At 41.7% G+C, this 17,650-nt stretch overlaps 1 protein-coding gene across 4 annotated transcripts in view; it reads left to right on the top strand.

Annotated features, from left to right (window-relative positions):
• PALM2AKAP2 (PALM2 and AKAP2 fusion) overlaps positions 1–17,650 on the top strand; it is a 445,812-nt gene that overhangs the window by 226,814 nt on the left and 201,348 nt on the right. For 3 of the 4 annotated variants that reach the window (XM_075067389.1, XM_075067388.1, XM_075067390.1), the window contains exon 7: positions 3,863–4,564. The exons of the other annotated variant lie outside the window; for it this stretch is intronic. In XM_075067389.1, the coding sequence (XP_074923490.1) occupies positions 3,863–4,564 (702 nt within the window). The remainder of the gene's footprint in view (positions 1–3,862; positions 4,565–17,650) is intronic. 4 annotated transcript variants of the gene reach the window in all.

Here is a 17,650-nt window from a genome sequence, read left to right as displayed (position 1 = left end):
CAGGCAGAAGCAGTACGCCTTAAGATGTACTCTGGGATGTTGTTCTTATGAAATACTGAATCAGGTTTCATTGTCATTAAACTTGTACAGAAAGTGTACTAACAGTAATGCAGGCTCTCGTCTTCAAGTACTGTTGTACTTTCAGCGTTTCACTACCAACCAATTTCCAGCCGTATTTATAAGTTGTGCTTGTTGCTGTTTGATAAGAACTGCAAAGACAAAAATGAATCACGTGGTTTATTTGTCAACAGCTTTTGGAAGTATTATACTAGATTCCCATTTCATCTGCAAGTAGATTAACAAAAGCAAAGGTTAGCAAAGTTCTCTCGTTCTGCTTTTCCCATGGGGATACATTTCAGCAAGGGTCTGCTTATAAAGGGTCCAGCTGTGGAATATTTGCTTATATCCATGTGCATTCACTCACGGGAGTAGTTTTAATCAAGTCATTGGCACTACTTCTGTGAGTAAGAGCTAACTAATATAAGAGTCCCAGGTGCGACATTCTGAAATCAAGCTGAAGGGAATAAATGAATATGTAACAATGACAATAAGCTCCCAAATAGGTGCCTTAATATTTAAAGATATAACCCATCTGTTAATTTCTAACACACATGAACAGTGAGAAAACAGTTCCTCCCTTCCAACTAGTGTTTTAAATGGTCATTGAATGGCAGTCTTCCAAGTGTTCTGAATTCTTTTGAAACTCTGACCCTAAATGCCTAGGAGATCATTGTACATCAAGAGTGGACATCTGGACAAAGAGATGCATTTTGCAACTCTTTCTAAATGTGAACAAGTCGGTACTTACTTGTATTTCTGGAGACCGTATTCCAAAAGGGTGGAGCCTCTGAGTCCTGCAAGGTCAGATATAGATGCCAGCACAGTCCTCAAGCCTTCCATAGGTGCAACTCCCATTGACTTCAATTAGGTGTTCCACACATGTAGGACTTGGAAAATCATAGCTCTGTTCTGCATTAAACAATCTGAACTGCCTCACAGCTGAAACAGACACTCCATTTGAAAATGACAGCAACTTTTCCATGACTGAGCATGGAAGTGTTTGCTCACTAGGAGCCTGAGCGTTTCAGAGTGATCAGGTGACTTACTCGATATCAGAAATCAAGTCAGGGCAGAACCGGTACTGGAACCCTGAGGTTCTGACTCCCAGCCCCAAGCCCCTAGCCCCTAGATGACACTTCCTCCCAGAAATCCTAGCCAAAACCAAACAGGCTCCTGCACAGTAATAATGGGGTACTTCTTCTCTTGTTTAATCATCTTCATGTCTCTGTAACTTGGATTTAAGGTTCAAATAATAAGTACTAGATGAGACTTTAGAAACACAAGTCTCAGAGATCCCAAAATGGGGACAAACCAAACAACAGAAGCGTGCTACTTGTCATGTATTATCTCTAATGATACACATGGAGACACTAAACCCAATCAGCCAATTAAATGACAACAAAGAATACAAACCACGATTCTGCTTTAAGTGCTCCAAGCTAACTTCAGCCCAGCCCTCTGGTGTACTTGTACACAACTGCAGGAAGCTGTCGTAGGGGCCTCTTATTCCACACATCCAGTCATGGCACAAGCAGCAGGGCCTGATCCCCTCATAACGCTGGGCAGAGCATTGAAGGATATGGCAGATTAAAGTGATGGCCCGTGACTTGGGGAGCTCATAAACCCACTCCAGTCTGCAAATGTGTGTTGCCCTCAGGAGCAAGAGTGGGCGAGCAAATGAACAGGACCACACTGCACTCCTCCTGCTTGGAGAAGCAGTGAAGGGCACTCCACAGCAGCTCCCCTTGGCATGCACTCTCATCTAGCAATTCATAAGGGCACCAGCCGGGTAGATACAGGCAGTCATGCCTTTTCCTGTCAATAAGCTATAGGAATTCCTGTTTCAGACAGTTGTCTTGCTTACCTGCTAGGTACTGGACAGAAAGGTGAATTTGGAAGAAAGCAGCTGGTGAGCCACTAACTGCCTCACTCAAGGGGTCCCATTTAGGAGGACCAAGAACTAGCAGTCCACCCCCCCCCCCCCCGCCCTTAAACTCAGCTCTTGTCTTTGTGAGCAAAAGCATGGGGGAACTGAAGAAGAGGGCAGGAGAAAAGTGACCAAGCACTGAAGTGTAAATCAATACATACATACAAGCAAATAAAATGGGACTGTCCCACTTTATAAAGTCAGTAGGGATCTAGAAAACCTTCCCTGTGGCTGCTCAGAATTTTGCTGGTTGTAATCTCAGATGCATAGTGCATAGCTCAAAGTGTCTCAAAAGTATTTAACACAGCAGTGGATTTCTCTAGATATGCAAAGAGAAGTCTATTATGCACAATATTATATGCTCCCAATGCTATGACAGAGTTTGGCCCTAGGAATCTATGCAGAAGCTTGCTAATATGGTGAGGGAGTAGGGAGAATTGAAACCATGCTCTGGTAATTTTTATGTTACCACTATTTTCAAGAAAAATGTATATGGATTGTATTGAAGATCCATCCTAGAAAATGCAGCACTGCTAACGGACAGTGTAACAATTTACATGAGGTTGGGGTTTTTTGTATTCATCAACAAGTGATGAGCTCCTCTAGTAAGAGAAATCCTCGTAATTTTGTTGTGGTCCATTGAATTGGAATTTTCATGAGACAACGTGGTAAGTTTCACAACAGCTAGTGACAACTCCCACCATGGCAACTGCAATTAATTGTGTGTTAGTACCTTTTAAAGAGACAAAATGTGTTCATCTTCATAGAAGGAGCACTTAAATAGACAGTTACGTTCAGACAAGCTGAGAGACCTTTACAACTGTACCTTGAAAAGTGAGCTCTAGAGTTTGCACCACGACCTCAAAATGAGGGATATAGTTGTGTGTGGGCTGCCTGTCTCCCCCACTGTGTGGTGATCACAATGCTCTTGTTGTTACTGCACCTTTCTTAACTCTTTCATGCCAGGGAATGTTTTCCTTGTTAGTCTGGAATTCATGTGTGTCTATTACCCTTTGCTTGGTCCAGTTTTGAAATCAAGTTCACCCTTATACTGTCTCCCCTTTGAAAACAATGTTTAGGAATTCATAAAAAGAATCAGCTTGCGTTCTTCTGTTCTTTCTTTTTCTTTTTAAATATGTACTTTTCATTACAATCAAAATGTTAAAAACACACCTAACTTCCTTAAGCCAGGAAGCCAAGAAAACTGAGTTTTGTTCATAGTTCTGCTGTTGACCTGCAGTGTGAGCTGGGCATGTCATTTACATGATCTGTGCCTCATCTGTGTAGCAGGGGATAATGATAACTACCAAGTTTTGTAAAGTGCTTTGAGAGCTATGGACGAAAGACATACATAGGAGTTAGTAGTCGATAATAAAACAAGCTGTCAAGGGCATTTTATTCCTTCCCAAACAAAATTTTCTAACAGCTGTTTATGGGCTGGATGGTAGGAGGGGAGCACTCGAAGAGCTTTGAGATCAATTCTTCTTGGAACCTGAGGCAAGCACAAAGATGAAAGGAAGGCTGTGGTAGACCTGCATGTTGTCATCTCATTTTGTCAAAAGTACACCATGAGCCCACTTAACCTAAATGATCTTCACTCTTCTAATTGACTAGAACCCCTTTCTGCACAGATTTAGTTGGAAGAGTATCTCTAGTTTACAACAGGAGTGCCTAGCATCCAGTTACTTAAAGTACTGTATTGTAATAACCAGCTCTGTTCGCAGTACGCACCTCACTTCTAACGTAGAATGCTTGGCTCTTTAGAAATAGCTTCATAGGAAACGGGCACAGTAGTTTTCTCTGTCTGTTTGGCAATTAACCATTCACTGGCTTTTTTTGTTGTAACATGCACTTCCTCTCTTGTTTTCATTCAAGCTTTGTACGCCATGGAAATTAATGTGGAGAAAGACAAACAGACCGGAGAGACCAAGATTCTCTCTGCATCACCTATTGGCCCAGAGGGGACCCATCAAAGAGGATTCAAAGTCTATGATGATGCTACCAAGGTAGTCTATGAGGTTCACTCTGGAAGCACAGTGGTAGAAAATGGAGTACATAAATTAAGCTCAAAGGATGTAGATGAACTTATACAGAAAGCTGGACAATCGAGTGTAAGAGGAGGGTATGAAATGACTGTGTCAGCCAGGAATGTGATAGCAGATGGAAACCTTAGCCACGTGAAGGAACAAATGCTCTTCAAAGAGGCAAAATTAGAAATGGTACATAAACCTAGCAAGGGGAATTCTGGGAATCCTCAACACCAAGCAAAAATCTCTGGAGATGAAGTCCCAGAGGCCAGCATGGATCAACCAGTGACAATGATTTTTATGGGTTACCAAAACATTGATGATGAAGAGGAGACAAAAAAAGTGCTGGGCTATGATGAAACTATCAAGGCAGAACTGGTCCTCATCGATGAAGATGATGAAAAGTCCTTGCGTGAGAAGACCGTGACTGACGTATCTACCATGGATGGAAATGCAGCCGAACTGGTCTCCGGAAGGCCTGTGTCTGACACAACAGAGCCCTCCTCTCCAGAGGGGAAAGAAGAAATTCTCCCCATGGAACCAGTCCCAGGTACACAAAAGAAAAAGCGATGTCAATGCTGTATTATCATGTGACCACTTCTTCCTTCCCTGTTCTGAGCAGCACCTGCTCCATCACTTCCTTAGACCTCACTGTACTTTTAACTGCAATACTGTGAACTGGAAGTGAACGCCTCCATTGCCTTGCAGATGGGTTGCTTTGATTTCTAGTTCTTCAGGAAGATGCACACACGAATATGATTTTCCCACCAAACATACTGTTTGTTTTTTAGTTTATAGAGTGAGAGAGAAATGGGAACGTGAACAAATGTTTTCATATTTATTTGATTTTATATAAATATATATATATATATATATATAAAGAAAACACTTTTTATATTTTACTTTATATATCTGGCAGGATTGATCAGAGTCCCAGTGTTTTGTGGGAGTCTGAATTTCACAGTAGCCAGGTATGAGAGCCTTAAAAAAATCATATTTTAACATTATTTTATAGATTTTTTTGGGGTGGAAGGAGCATAGATCATTTTATCATTTTACTTTGCTAAAACTCAGACACGCCCTTCTCAAAATGTTTGCATAATTTTGTTGTATATTAACTTTGGAGTTCATTTTGTGGTGTCAAAAAAAATGCCATAGGCTATATCTGCTTATTGGTAAAACCAAAAGTGGACCTTAATTATTCTTTCTAACAAATCACAAATGATGATTTTGCCTTATATAAATCTTCCAGATTACAGTATTGTGCATCTACTTTATCTCCTTAAATTACAGTGGAAATTACCTTGACATCAAAAACATCCAGCTGTCACCACAAGTGAAATGTGGTTACTGATTTAATTACTTGCCTTTCAGTAACTCTGCCTATGTTTATTTATGAGATTTTTCTGCTGAACACAGGCATATGAGAGAGACTATTTTTCTGTTTCCTTCAAACATGAATCATTTTACTGTCTCATCTTGCTCCCAGTGAAGTCAGTGGAAAAGCACCCATTGACCTCAATGGGAGAAATTACGGGTTCTCACTTTGTACTTCCTTTCAAAGAAGTATTTCTTGATACGTGTAATCAAAGTAAACCTATACACGTACAGACCTAGGAGCTGATCCTACCGTCCTTACTCAGGCGAGGTTCCCATGGAAACACATTGGAGCTTTACTTGAGTAGATATTTCAGAAGGAAGGATTATGTTGGTTAGGCCAAGATTTCCAAAAGTGTCTAGTGATTTTGGATGCCTCATTTTTGGGGGGTGGAGCGGTGGGTGCTCTATTTGAGGCCCCTTAAAGCAGCTTGGTTTTCAAAAACTGTTCACCTGTCCTCTGAAAATTCAGACCCTTCTCAAGCATCTCAAATAGAGAATCGAAAACACTGAAGCATCCAAAATCACTGATTGGTTCTAAAAGTCTTGGCTTTTAGATTCTACTATCTACAGGAGAAAAGAAGTCAACTTTTTCATGGCAAGACTATGGCCCTGATTCTGAACTAACTTGCACTGGTTTTAGACCAGTGTAACTCCATTGACTTCAGGGGGGCTACTCCTGATTTACCCCATTACAAGCGAGAGAAAAAGCAGCATCTATAATTTTTGGTGGCTAAATATTTTCAAGCATGGTGATTATGTCAAAGTATCTTTGGAATTACTAGACTTCCCCCCACAAAAAAAGAAGGGAAAAAAAGAAAAAAACGACCCCAAAAAGCCCACTCCTCTTTCCAGGCTGAGATGGCTTCTATAATATTTCTACTCTTTCTTGGATGGTGTTTTTACTGCATTAACTATTCGTTCTAAACATCTGATTAAACAGTTCTTGCTCTGAACTCTTTTCTTTCTGTGCCAGTAAGAAACATTTGTTTGTGGTAGCTATTATGTGAGACATACAAAAACAAAAGGAAAAGAAAGGAAAAAAGAAAAGAAAAAAAGGGACTTATGCTATTCCAGTTAGCCTTTAATAGCAAACTCTTTCGTAACCTTTCAGAGCCATCCAGTTGGCCCTTAGTGTAAGGCAAGTGGAGACTAGCAAATGATAGCCACTGACACGTGGCTCCTGCTGAAATCATAGTAGCTGACATAGTCACTGCTGGTATTGGGAATATACCCCAGGCTTGATGTAAAGTTCACTGGATGCCCATTAACCTCAGTGAGCATATGGATCACAACCTAATTGAAATGTTGGAATTCTGCAAAGTGTTACTCTAGAGCTCCAGCAAGCTTGCATGATTAACAGGTTGTTTTTATCAGAAAAAAAGTTGTGGTGATCCCGTGAGTACATCGGCATGACTGGTGGCTAACTTTTCCGTCCTGGAAACCTGACAGCCTCATTTTTCAGAGGTGCTAATCACTCTCAAGTCTCACTGGGAACTCATATAAGCTGTCCTTATACCTCCCTGCAGGCATCTTTAGTCACATGCTCCCTCATCACATGATCCTCCTATGCCCATTACCTGGGATGTGATTCCCCTGAAAGTCCAGACACACTGGGGCATGCATGTACCCCAGGACTAGTGCACTGTTATAATCACATAGTCAGTGGGAGCTACAGGTATATAAGAAAGAGAGAAGTGAGTCTTTATTGGTTAGAAGTAGAGCACAAGCTTTGGACTTTTATTTCTAGGGTGACCAGACAGCAAGTGTGAAAAATCAGGACAGCGGCTGGGGGGTAATAGGAGCCTATATAAGAAAAAGCCCTCAAAACTGGGACTGTCCCTATAAAATCGGGACATCTGGTCACCCTATTTATTTCTCATACTCCCAAAAAGCTATTGTTCAGTTATTGCAAACTAATATTTAATGCCCCTAAAGACCAGTTGTGTTGCATTCATTCGTGTGGACATGGTGGTTAATGAGCCAGCGTTAAAGTAGAAAAGCCAGGGCTTTGTTGTAGATAACTGAGGCCAGGTCTACACTGCGACTTTAAATCGGTTTAATGGCCGATATACCGATTTAACGCTGTATCCGTTCACACGACGTCGTCATTAATATCGAGTTAAACGGCTCCTTAAATCGATTTCGGAACTCCTCCCAAACGAGAGGAGTAGCGCTAAATTCGATAGTGATAACTCGGATTAGGGTTCGTGTGGACGGAAATCGACGTTATTGGCCTCCGGGCGGCATCCCAGAGTGCAGCACTGACCGCTCTGGACAGCAATCTGAACTAGGATGCAGCGGGCAGGTAAACAGGAAAAGCCCCGCGAACTTTTGAATTACATTTCCTGCTTGCCCAGCGTGGAGCTCTGATCAGCACGGCTGGCAATGCAGTTTGAAATCAAAAAAGAGCTCCAGCATAGACCGTACGGGAGATACTAGGTCTGATCGCTGTATGGGGAGACAAATCTGTTGTATCCAGCTCCGTTACAGAACACGAAATGCCAAAGCGTTTGAATAAAAAACTCCAGGATACACAGCGCTGTGTGACAAGCGTAACGGGAAGCCAGAGACTCAAATGGACGCTCATGAAGGGAGGGAGGGGGTACTGAGGACTCCAGCTATCCCACAGTCCACAGCAGTCTCTGAAAATTATTTGCATTCTTGGCTGAGCTCCCAATGTCTGTAGGTTCAAACACAGTGTCTGGCGTGGTTCAGGGAACAGCTCCTCAGTTTATTTCCCCCCACCACCACGTGAAAAAAAAAAGGGAAAGATTGCTGTGCTATGGCGTTTGCTCAATGCACTCCGCGAAAAAGGCGCCAAAGGGTTGTCTGCTGCCTTCACAAAGGGAGGGGTGAGGCTGTACCCAGCACCACCCGGGGCAATGTTTTCTGCCCCATCAGGCACTGTGCTCTCAACACGGAAGTGGGAACTATGGGATAGCTGAGGAACAGCTACCCACAGTGCACCGCTCCTGAAATCGATGGTAGCTTTGGACCATGGACGCAAACAATCGATTTCAGGATCCCACTGTGGACGCGCTAAACCGATTTTATTAGATCTGTTTTGTAATATCGGTTTAAGCTAATTCGAAATAATCGTGCAGTGTAGACGTACCCTTAGAAGGGTCTTTTACTTATTGACCAAAACTGCTTCCCTCTCTGAGGGGAATAAAGAAGAAGAAAGGAAAAAAAAGAGAGAGAAAAAAATGTTCCCTCTAAACTCATAGGGCCAAATCTTCAGTTATACTGATTTACCCCAGCTGGCCCAAATATTTTTAGTTCTTAGCATTGTCTTATTTAGCAAACCTCACAGCATCATCTGGCTGTTGGATTTTTCATTTTAACCTCTTTTCATTAAGCTGCAGCCTACAGCGAGAAGTGCAACACGTTAACATAGGCTAATGAATGTAAATAGGGTTTCCATGGCTTCTTTGAGCTTCAGACTAGGTTTATTCCCCGCCCCACCCCCCACACACCCCTCTAGATATTCTATAGCCTGCGGAAATATGTGCACAATCAGACACAAAGCAAAGGATCCACTTTCTGAAAGAAGCAGAGAGATATTTCGTATTGAGACTTCATACGGATCATGACGGGAGTTTTTGGTTTTGTTTTAAGCAAGCTCCCTGTCTCTGATTAACTTAAGAGGCTTGTGTTCATTTGCAATTTCAGCATGAAAAGATATCTTGGAAATGGTTCTGTGACAACATTTTGCCACAATAAACTGTTCGCCTTAACTTTTGTAAGAAAAACAAAAAAACCTACTAAGTTTTCAGTGTATCTTTTCCTAGACTGAGAAAAAACAGAAAACGAACAAACAAAAATATAGCCTGTGGAACTCTTTTATATTTTATATTTTCTAAATTTCTACAGCTTTACTTTGCATGTCATGCCTAGTTTTCATCGAGGGACTATTGTCTGGCAAATCACTGCAACTTTTTTTAACAATGAAGAAAAAACATACAAAATCATGAAACATATTATTCTTAGTGGCCAGGCAATTCCTTTTAATTATAAGGACATGAATACAGAAAGGAAAGAATTACAGGGTTGTTTTCTTTTTTTATTTCCTGTGGCTGATGTGCTGTATGCTATATGTTTACAGAACTCTTCTGGTCTGCCTTTGTGATGTTATCTAAATGAATGACAAAAGAGGCATGATGTGCCATTTGACAGTTTGCCTTAGCACTCTTTCATTTTTCTTCGTCTTTTCAGTTTTTTCCCAACATTGCAGGCTGTATTTCAAAGCTGTATAAAACACAACATTATCTTTCAATCCCCATAGTCCTATTAGAGTATACAAGCCCTTCTCAATTAAGCGACTGGAGTCCAGTCTGTAGAGGTGCAATATAATGCCCCAGTCCTGAAAACACATATGCATGCGCTTAACTTTTCTGTGTGAGGAGTCCCCTTTTAATTAATGGAACTCCTTGCCATAGTAAAATTACTTACGTGCTTAAGTGTTTTCAGGATCAGGCCTAAAAGGTTAACACAGGGTGTAGATTGGGCATTATTTGTGTACTCACTCCGTTTTATGCATTGCAGTATGACCCATTAACGGTGTAATCCTGAGATGTGTTGACTGCTACAGCTCCCATTGACAAAAACTGTTGTTCACCATCTCATAGGATCATGTCCTGATTCAGTAGCACTGTATGATATTGCTACCATTGCACTTGTAATGTTGAATTAACACCCACTGGAACTTTACTGAAGACTCTTCTGACAGTTTCTCCCCATTCTATTCACGTTAACCAATGGCTCAAAGGTTATCTCAATACTGAAAAATAAGCTGTGAGCAAGTGACTTAGTGGGAGCATAATGATGGCATACAAATGTGCTTGCGAAATGAAGGGTTCTCACTTAGGTGTGCATTACCTCTTCATTTAGTCTCACCTTCAAGTTGCATATTCTGAAAAATAAGAGACAATATAATAGAAAACGTAGTATTTTACATTTGTGTATTTTTTTAAGGAATCATATTTTTATAAGGAAATACAGATCCTGAATGGGGATTGAATTTCAGAATATAGTCATACCCATCATACTGAGTCTCTTGGAACCTTTTTTGTGATAATGCCCAACTTCTTGGGACCTTTTGTGGAGCAAACCTCACTCTTAGATCTGAAACCAGGTCACCAATTCTTTTTTAAGAGAAATATTGGGTAGAATCTAGTAAACATTATGGGACTGTTATAAACCCGATCAAGTCAATCAGTTTATACCATAGACAAATATGACCCCAAGTCTTCAACAACTAGATGAAAGAGATGTTTTACAACCTCATATTTTGTGTCTAGTGAGCCCTCATAGCAGCTAATAACTCCCTGGTTTTAAAGAGTGAGAGAGAAGTGATTGAAAAAAGGACAAAAAGGATGTGATTTTTTTTTCAATTTTTCCCCATTTTACTAAATTTGACATTTATGAAATGTCAAAAACTTGAAAAATGTTGACCACGAAAAGTGGGGGGAAATAATTCAGAAAAATATGGATTTTTCCCATTTGTTTTTTGAATGTTGAATTTTCAAAATTCAGTAAATTTTGACCAGCTGTCTCTATATAACGACAAATTCAGGAGTTGTTCAGTCTATGCCGTGTCAGATATTTTGGTGTCAGTAGTAACTTTTAGCATTGAGTTTCAGTGGTAGGTCACTGGCAGTGAAACCCAATAAAAAACATAGTGTTCAACTTTAATTTTTGTACGTAAACCAGAAAGTTGTGAACTATGATTGCTATAAAGCTTTAAACTATGAATGGATTATCATTTAAACTGAAAAGAGTGTAAATCTATCATGTAATATAAACGTGTAATACAATATACAGCTTGTATATATTGAGAGGAATGCATGAGATCTTAAAAATATCCCACTTGTATTTAAAAGGACAGACAAAAATGCTGAACACACAAGTTTTCAGATAAACTCTGTTTTCACCCCACCCCAGCCTGTCTCTGTGTTCCCTATTTGTGTTGTTCCTTTCTGGAAGAGAGCCCTTTGCCAATATCCGTTTGCTTCAAGAAGGCCTGCAGATCAGCAATCTTACTGTTATGCCAGTCTCCCGCAGAGGCGCCCTGTCTAGCAGGAGCGGGCAGCCTTCCTGAGTTGTGAGATTTTAGACTTTTCTAAACCCTTTCTTGTGTTTGCACAAGAAGGTTTTGTTTGTAAATCGGCTTTTCCTGCTACTTAAACCCACATTTTTCTCAAAGGATGATTCAGATTTTTTAAGGTCTTGTCTACATGAGAAAGTGAACCAGTTTAACTAAATCTATTTAAAAATTGATCTAAACCAATGCAAACCCCAATTTGGATGGACTAATACCAATTTAATCTTTTCCTTTATCAATTTAATTTACACTGGTAAATTACTGACTTGAGCCCTGATCCTAACAAGCTATCCAATAGGTCCCAAGGCCTAAAGACTTACCCACAGGCATAACTTCATGCACACAAGCAGTCCCCTTTAGTTCAATAAGATTCCTCGCAGGAGTAAAATTTAAGCACTTGCATAAATGTTTGCAGGATTGGGGCCTTAAGCTATACAGATATGAGCAAGAGTTAAACTGGTGTAACCGTGTCTACTGCAGGTATCTGCACTGCTTTAACTAGATTGATTCTTACGTTGATTTAGGGAAACTGGTTTACTTTTCTAGTAGAGACGAGGCCTAAAACATGTTCTTTTAGCTGACAGGAAGTCTGTACTATGTATCAAGGTTAGAAGAACTCCTTCTTCTCCCTGAGCCCAGCTCAGAAAGTTAAGCTGTCATACAATGGGGGCCTGTAAAATACACACAAAAGCATTATATAAAATATCGAGAGAGAGAGAGAGTTGGGAATTTTCCATTAGATTATTCCCCCTCACCATCTCTGCTCTTTCCCCACTCTCTCTGTGTCACTCTCCTCCATTCTTCCTCCTCTTCCCGCCCCCTGCCCACCTTCTCTGTTCACAGTCTTCTCTAAGCAGAATGAGAACCTAATAAGTTAAGAGTTGAAAATCCAACCCCCATGCTGTTCAAGTAGGTCCTGAATGGCGTGGGCCCATCCCTAGTGTTTAAGCTGTGTCTACACTACAGACTGTACGGAGGCACAGCTGTAGCACTGCAGTGAGGTCTCCTATGCAGCCGCTCTATACCGACAAGAGAGATTAAACCACCTGCAATGAGCAGCAGTTGCTATGGTGGTGGGAGAGCGTCTCCCACCAGCATAGCACTGTCCACACTGATGCTTTTGTCAATTAAACGTATGTCCGTCCGGGGGAGTTTTTTCACACCCTTGACTGACAAAAGTTTTATGAACCAAAGTGCTAATGTGGACAAAGCCTTAAATGCAGGGCCGGCTCTAGCAATTTTGCTGCCCCAAGCACGGCGGCATGCCCCGGGGGGGGCGCTCTGCCGCTCGCCAGTTCCGCGGCTCCGGTGGACCTCCCGCAGGCATGTCTGCGGATGCTCCAGCGGACCCTCCGCAGGCACGGCTGCGGGAGCTCCACTGGAGCCACCTACCGCCCTCCCGGCAACCGGCAGAGCGCCCCCCGCGGCATGCCACCCCAAGCATGCGCTTGGCGCGCTGGGGCCTGGAGCCGGCCCTGCTTAAATGCCATTGGGTAAGTTCTGACCTCAGCTACACATGTATAATCCCATTGACATCCATGGGGTTGTAAGCGTGTACGGGACAGTGGGTACCATTAAAATCTTGCCATTTTTACCCATTCTTAATTAGAGAATGCCATAAATAGCATGGTACAAACCAATACCCTAGTGTATTGAATGTCAACATATTAGTGCCACTCACTATAAATGAGAGAAAAATCTGGGCCCACACTGCGCATTGGAAAGTTCTGCAGATATTGTCAGTCAAAGGAAGGAGCAAAAGTAAAACTTAAAATCCATCACTGACTGATCCAACTTGTGAAAGGCCCTGCTCCCAAACCCAGTCACTGATTCTAACAAGCACCGGTATTTGAAATGGTTACCACTGCTGTCAGAGTCAGGCAGCTACGCAACAGAGAAGATCTATGCAACCATCAAAAGCCCCAGTTCAGCAGAGTGCTTATGACTTAAGCACATGCTTAAAATTAAACACATGCTTAAGCTCACTGCTGAGTAGGGACAGACTTAAGGACATGTTTCAAGTTCAGCGCCTGCTTAAGTCTCAAGGGCTTTTCTGAATCAGGCCTCTAATTTTGTCCTGTGCTTTATAATTAAGGATGTGGGTACTGCTTATAGGCAGATGCAGGACACAAATCCATTTAAAAGCTTTTTCCTTTTCAGTGACAACTGTGTCTCAGGGCAGACAAGCAATGCCAGGTCAGAACAAGGACAAAACCGTATTTCCTGCTTCTCTCCCTGCCCTGCCCCCCCACCAAATAAATACATTATTATTTCAGGGGTCCAAGAAAATGTTGTGTAAAATGCAGCTTTTATGGTGAATGTAGGTTGTGGATGAGCCTTTCCCCCTCCCCCCAAAGCTTTAGTTGCCCACTTTCTTTGTGAGCAAATGTAAATAAAATCCCATTTCATTGGGGGGAAAACTGTTGTGCTAACACTGGATTAGAATTGCTGGGATCGCTGCTGTACTTTGTAACCTGAAGTGTACTTTTTTGACTGTTACGTTTTCTTCAGATTTAAAAGAAAAAAAAAAAGAACAAAAAATAAACCAAGAACACTGCCAGCAACAGCCAGGCTGTAACTGTGGCTTCTCTCTTTTTTTTCTCTCTGTACAGGATTACTTGTAAATAAATCTGCCTTTCCACTGCGCCTACCTCTGTGTCTTTGTGCTGTGTTTCTCTCTCACTCTCTGTGATCTCCAGAACATACTGCAGCGGAGCAGCCTCGCTCACTAAAAGAATTCAGTACTAACCCCACTTTGGTGGGTTTTTTCTCCCCTCTTGTGCCCTGCCGCTGCTCCTGCTACTCCTCTTTGATGCTTCACCACATAATTAACTCGTGGTACCTGCTACTGTGGCATTTTTCTTTTCCCTTTTCTTTCTTACAAGATACTTTGCCTGAAACAAAGGGTAGCATAGACCCTACTGGTTGTAAGATCACATAAGCATTTCCCTGTTTGTGGAAGATAAAGACTCGATTTTAATCAGTGAGGTAATACACCTCTACCCCAATATAATGCTGTCCTCAGGAGCCAAAAATCTTACCACGTTACATGTGAAACCGCATTATATCGAATTTGCTTTGATCCACTGGAGTGTGCAGCCCCTCACCCCTAGAGCTCTGCTTTACTGCGTTATATCCGAATTTGTGTTAAATTGGGTCACGTTATATCAGGGTAGAGATGTACATCAGAAGTCAATTTCCTGACCAGGGAATGTCATCCATACAATATATTTAAGTCCCAAGAATAAACGGTAACAGGACTTGGGCAGCGTCAAAATCAGTAGACTATTATTTTCTTCTAGGGCTTACCATGAGAGTGTTCACCATATTTTTAGATGAAAACTCAACCTCTTGTTTTATTCTCAACACCACGTTTTATTTATTTAGACTTATAAAATTGCTCAGGAGGGTGCCTTCTCCACATGCTTTTGGTCTCCTTGATATAACTTTAGAATGCAGCACCTAAGCACTGCAATTTAGACTAATCCCCTCCTCTTATTCCCCAGCACTATAACTACAATCCTTGACCTCCTCACCCTCCCACCCCTGTTTTCAAGTGCCTGGGCAAAAAGATGAGCCTTGCAACATTGCGGGTGTTTATTTGTCCCTTGGTGTCACATTGCAATTTCCATTTGAGGGATAGAATGGACTCTGTGACCTGTACCAGGCTTCCTGTGGTCACTGCTGATAGATAAAAGCTGAACTTCAAGGGTGGGTTGAGGAAGGAGAGGGAAAGGGTTTGTGTCCCTTTTTGCTGCTTTATAATACAGACCAGAAAGGTTTGGTTATCAGGTTTTTTTAAGTTGGTTTTCCTCTGCTGTTTTTAACATGAGACATTTAGATCTGGACTACCATGGAAGGCTCTTTGGATGGCTGGAGAACTGGTACATTTAGGACATTTGAGTTATCAAAGAAGTGAGATCTGGTTAACGGAAAAGTGGTTTTTGGTCACCATATTAAAAACGCTCTGTTTTTGCAAACCCCTGTTTAACACAAACATTTATAAGAAATGGTCTCTTCAGTTAAGGCCTCAGAAATCTCTGAGTCCACATATCTGAAGCATCCAAGAAGTCCTCTGACAAAAACGGCCAAAGAATAGTTGGCACTCCTGTTGGTACTAAGTTTTAAGCCAAAAAACAGACAAGCAAAAGGCACACACCACATTTTTCCCCCTTTCCAAGTCACCTTAAAAAGACAGTAACCTTTTTTCACTTTCATAGCAAGTAGAGAAAAGAAAATGCTTACACCTTCTAATTGATTTGGGTGACAGTCTTTCTACTCTTCTTGAGTAGCCCCATTGACCTCAGTGGGATTACTCATGGTGCATCCCGCATGAGCAGGGCTACCACAATCTGACCCTCACAATTCATGTATATCTATTACCAGAAGGAAGCAGAACAGTAAACAAAGTATTAGTTTAACTTGCTTGCTTGCAGTATGGGTTACTACTGATCCAATAGAATATTTAAAGTAGTGATACTCAGACCTTAATGGTTCAGGAGCCAAATTAGCAATCAACATTATGAAAAAGAGCCACAGTACTAGGAATTCATTGTTTCATTTAGTGTGTGTGTGTGTGTGTGTGTAATATCTATATAATTCTCACAATAAAATGACTAAGTATTATTTTATCAACTACAACTGGTTAATAACATAGTAAAAGCATCTTGACTGGTTAATCTCACACTGTTTTAATAGCATGTGCTGCAAGGAGCTGCAGGAGACACATTAAAGAGCCACTTGCGGCTCCCGAGCCTCAGTCTGAGTATCACTGATCGCAAGGTGATTTAAAGATGGTTTGGTTGTAAAAATGGAAGACCGTTCTTAGATATCCTCTGCTGTCAGGGTGGGATTGCACAACTTCCATTGGTGAGCTATTACTGCACACTCACAGCCTGCCCCTCTGTTGCTTTGCACGCCCAAGTCTTGCATTGACTCCTTGATTCCACCATGCAACTTGGTCCTGACGCTCTTAGCATTACAAAGGGAAGCATCATCCGCTAGTAATTGTAGGAGAGAGAAAACACAGGATGAGAGTCGCGGCAGCCTTTTGGGTGCTACTGGACATTCTGTTCCCTCCACTGGGTAGTTCTTCAGGGAAAAGTGAAATGAAAACAGTGAGATTTTTTCCCCCTGAAGACTAAACCACATAATTTTTCCAGCTACCGTAAAGGCTTGGTCCATGTTTCCAATATATTATTATGTATTATGAGTTGATAGTGTACTCCATGCGGTACAGAAGATAGTGGAAACATAGTCTGTTCCCTGAGGAGTTTGCTATCACAATAGAAGCACAATAAAGCACAGACACATGGACTCTTAGGGGACCGGGGGAGGACTCACCTATGACAGAATGAGGATCTTTTGCTTAATGGCAACTAACAGACCGTTGAGTGTGGAGATGACTGACAAAAACAGACTTCACGAATGATGTGGGGTTGGAGAAGGTGTTTGAAAGGGAAAGTGGGTGGGAGGATGTCACTGCACCAAGATTATTAGGGGAAGGGAGTCCCCAGAGTACGGGGCAGGAGGAACAAATGGCATGGAGAATTATACTTTGTCACTCCAAAGGAAAGGGGAGTTTTTTGTGAATTTGGGGGAAAGAATTGTTTCCAAATGAAAGGGAGGGAAAAGAGCTTCCCCATTTAAAAAACGCTGAGCTCTCTCTATCGATATAAGAAATGCTTCATATCTGAGTTCATCGAACACACAAAGGTGTAAGTCTGGATCTCAGGAGATCTCCTCCACCACAGAATTCCTGTGTGACTTTGGGCAAATCACATAGCTTCTCTGGCCCTCATATTCCCCATCTGCAAATGAGAATAATAAATCTACCCTGCTATATTAAAGATTGTGAGGAGATACTACAGAGATGGGCGCCCCACAAGTACCTAAGGTAACTAGAAAACCACGTTTAAAAAACAGTGCCAGTAATCAGGTTCAGAGACTCCGAACTCCTCCCCAGAGTGAGCTCCTTACAGTTTTCTCTCCCCACAAGCAGCATTGCCAAATTATGAAATATGGAGTATTAAAAATGAACTCAGCAGCTTGCAGCAATCAGATGCTGCCTGTTTGGTACTGTTGGACAAAGCAAGGCTCTGGAATTGTTTGCATGCAGGAGGACAAGAAAAAAGACTGATTTCGTCTCCCTTT

The sequence above is a fragment of the Chelonoidis abingdonii genome, chromosome 6, assembly GCF_003597395.2.
Source record: "Chelonoidis abingdonii isolate Lonesome George chromosome 6, CheloAbing_2.0, whole genome shotgun sequence".
Taxonomy (NCBI): Eukaryota; Metazoa; Chordata; order Testudines; family Testudinidae; genus Chelonoidis; species Chelonoidis abingdonii.
Note: the sequence above shows the minus strand (reverse complement) of the source record. Positions and strands in the feature narration are given on the sequence as shown.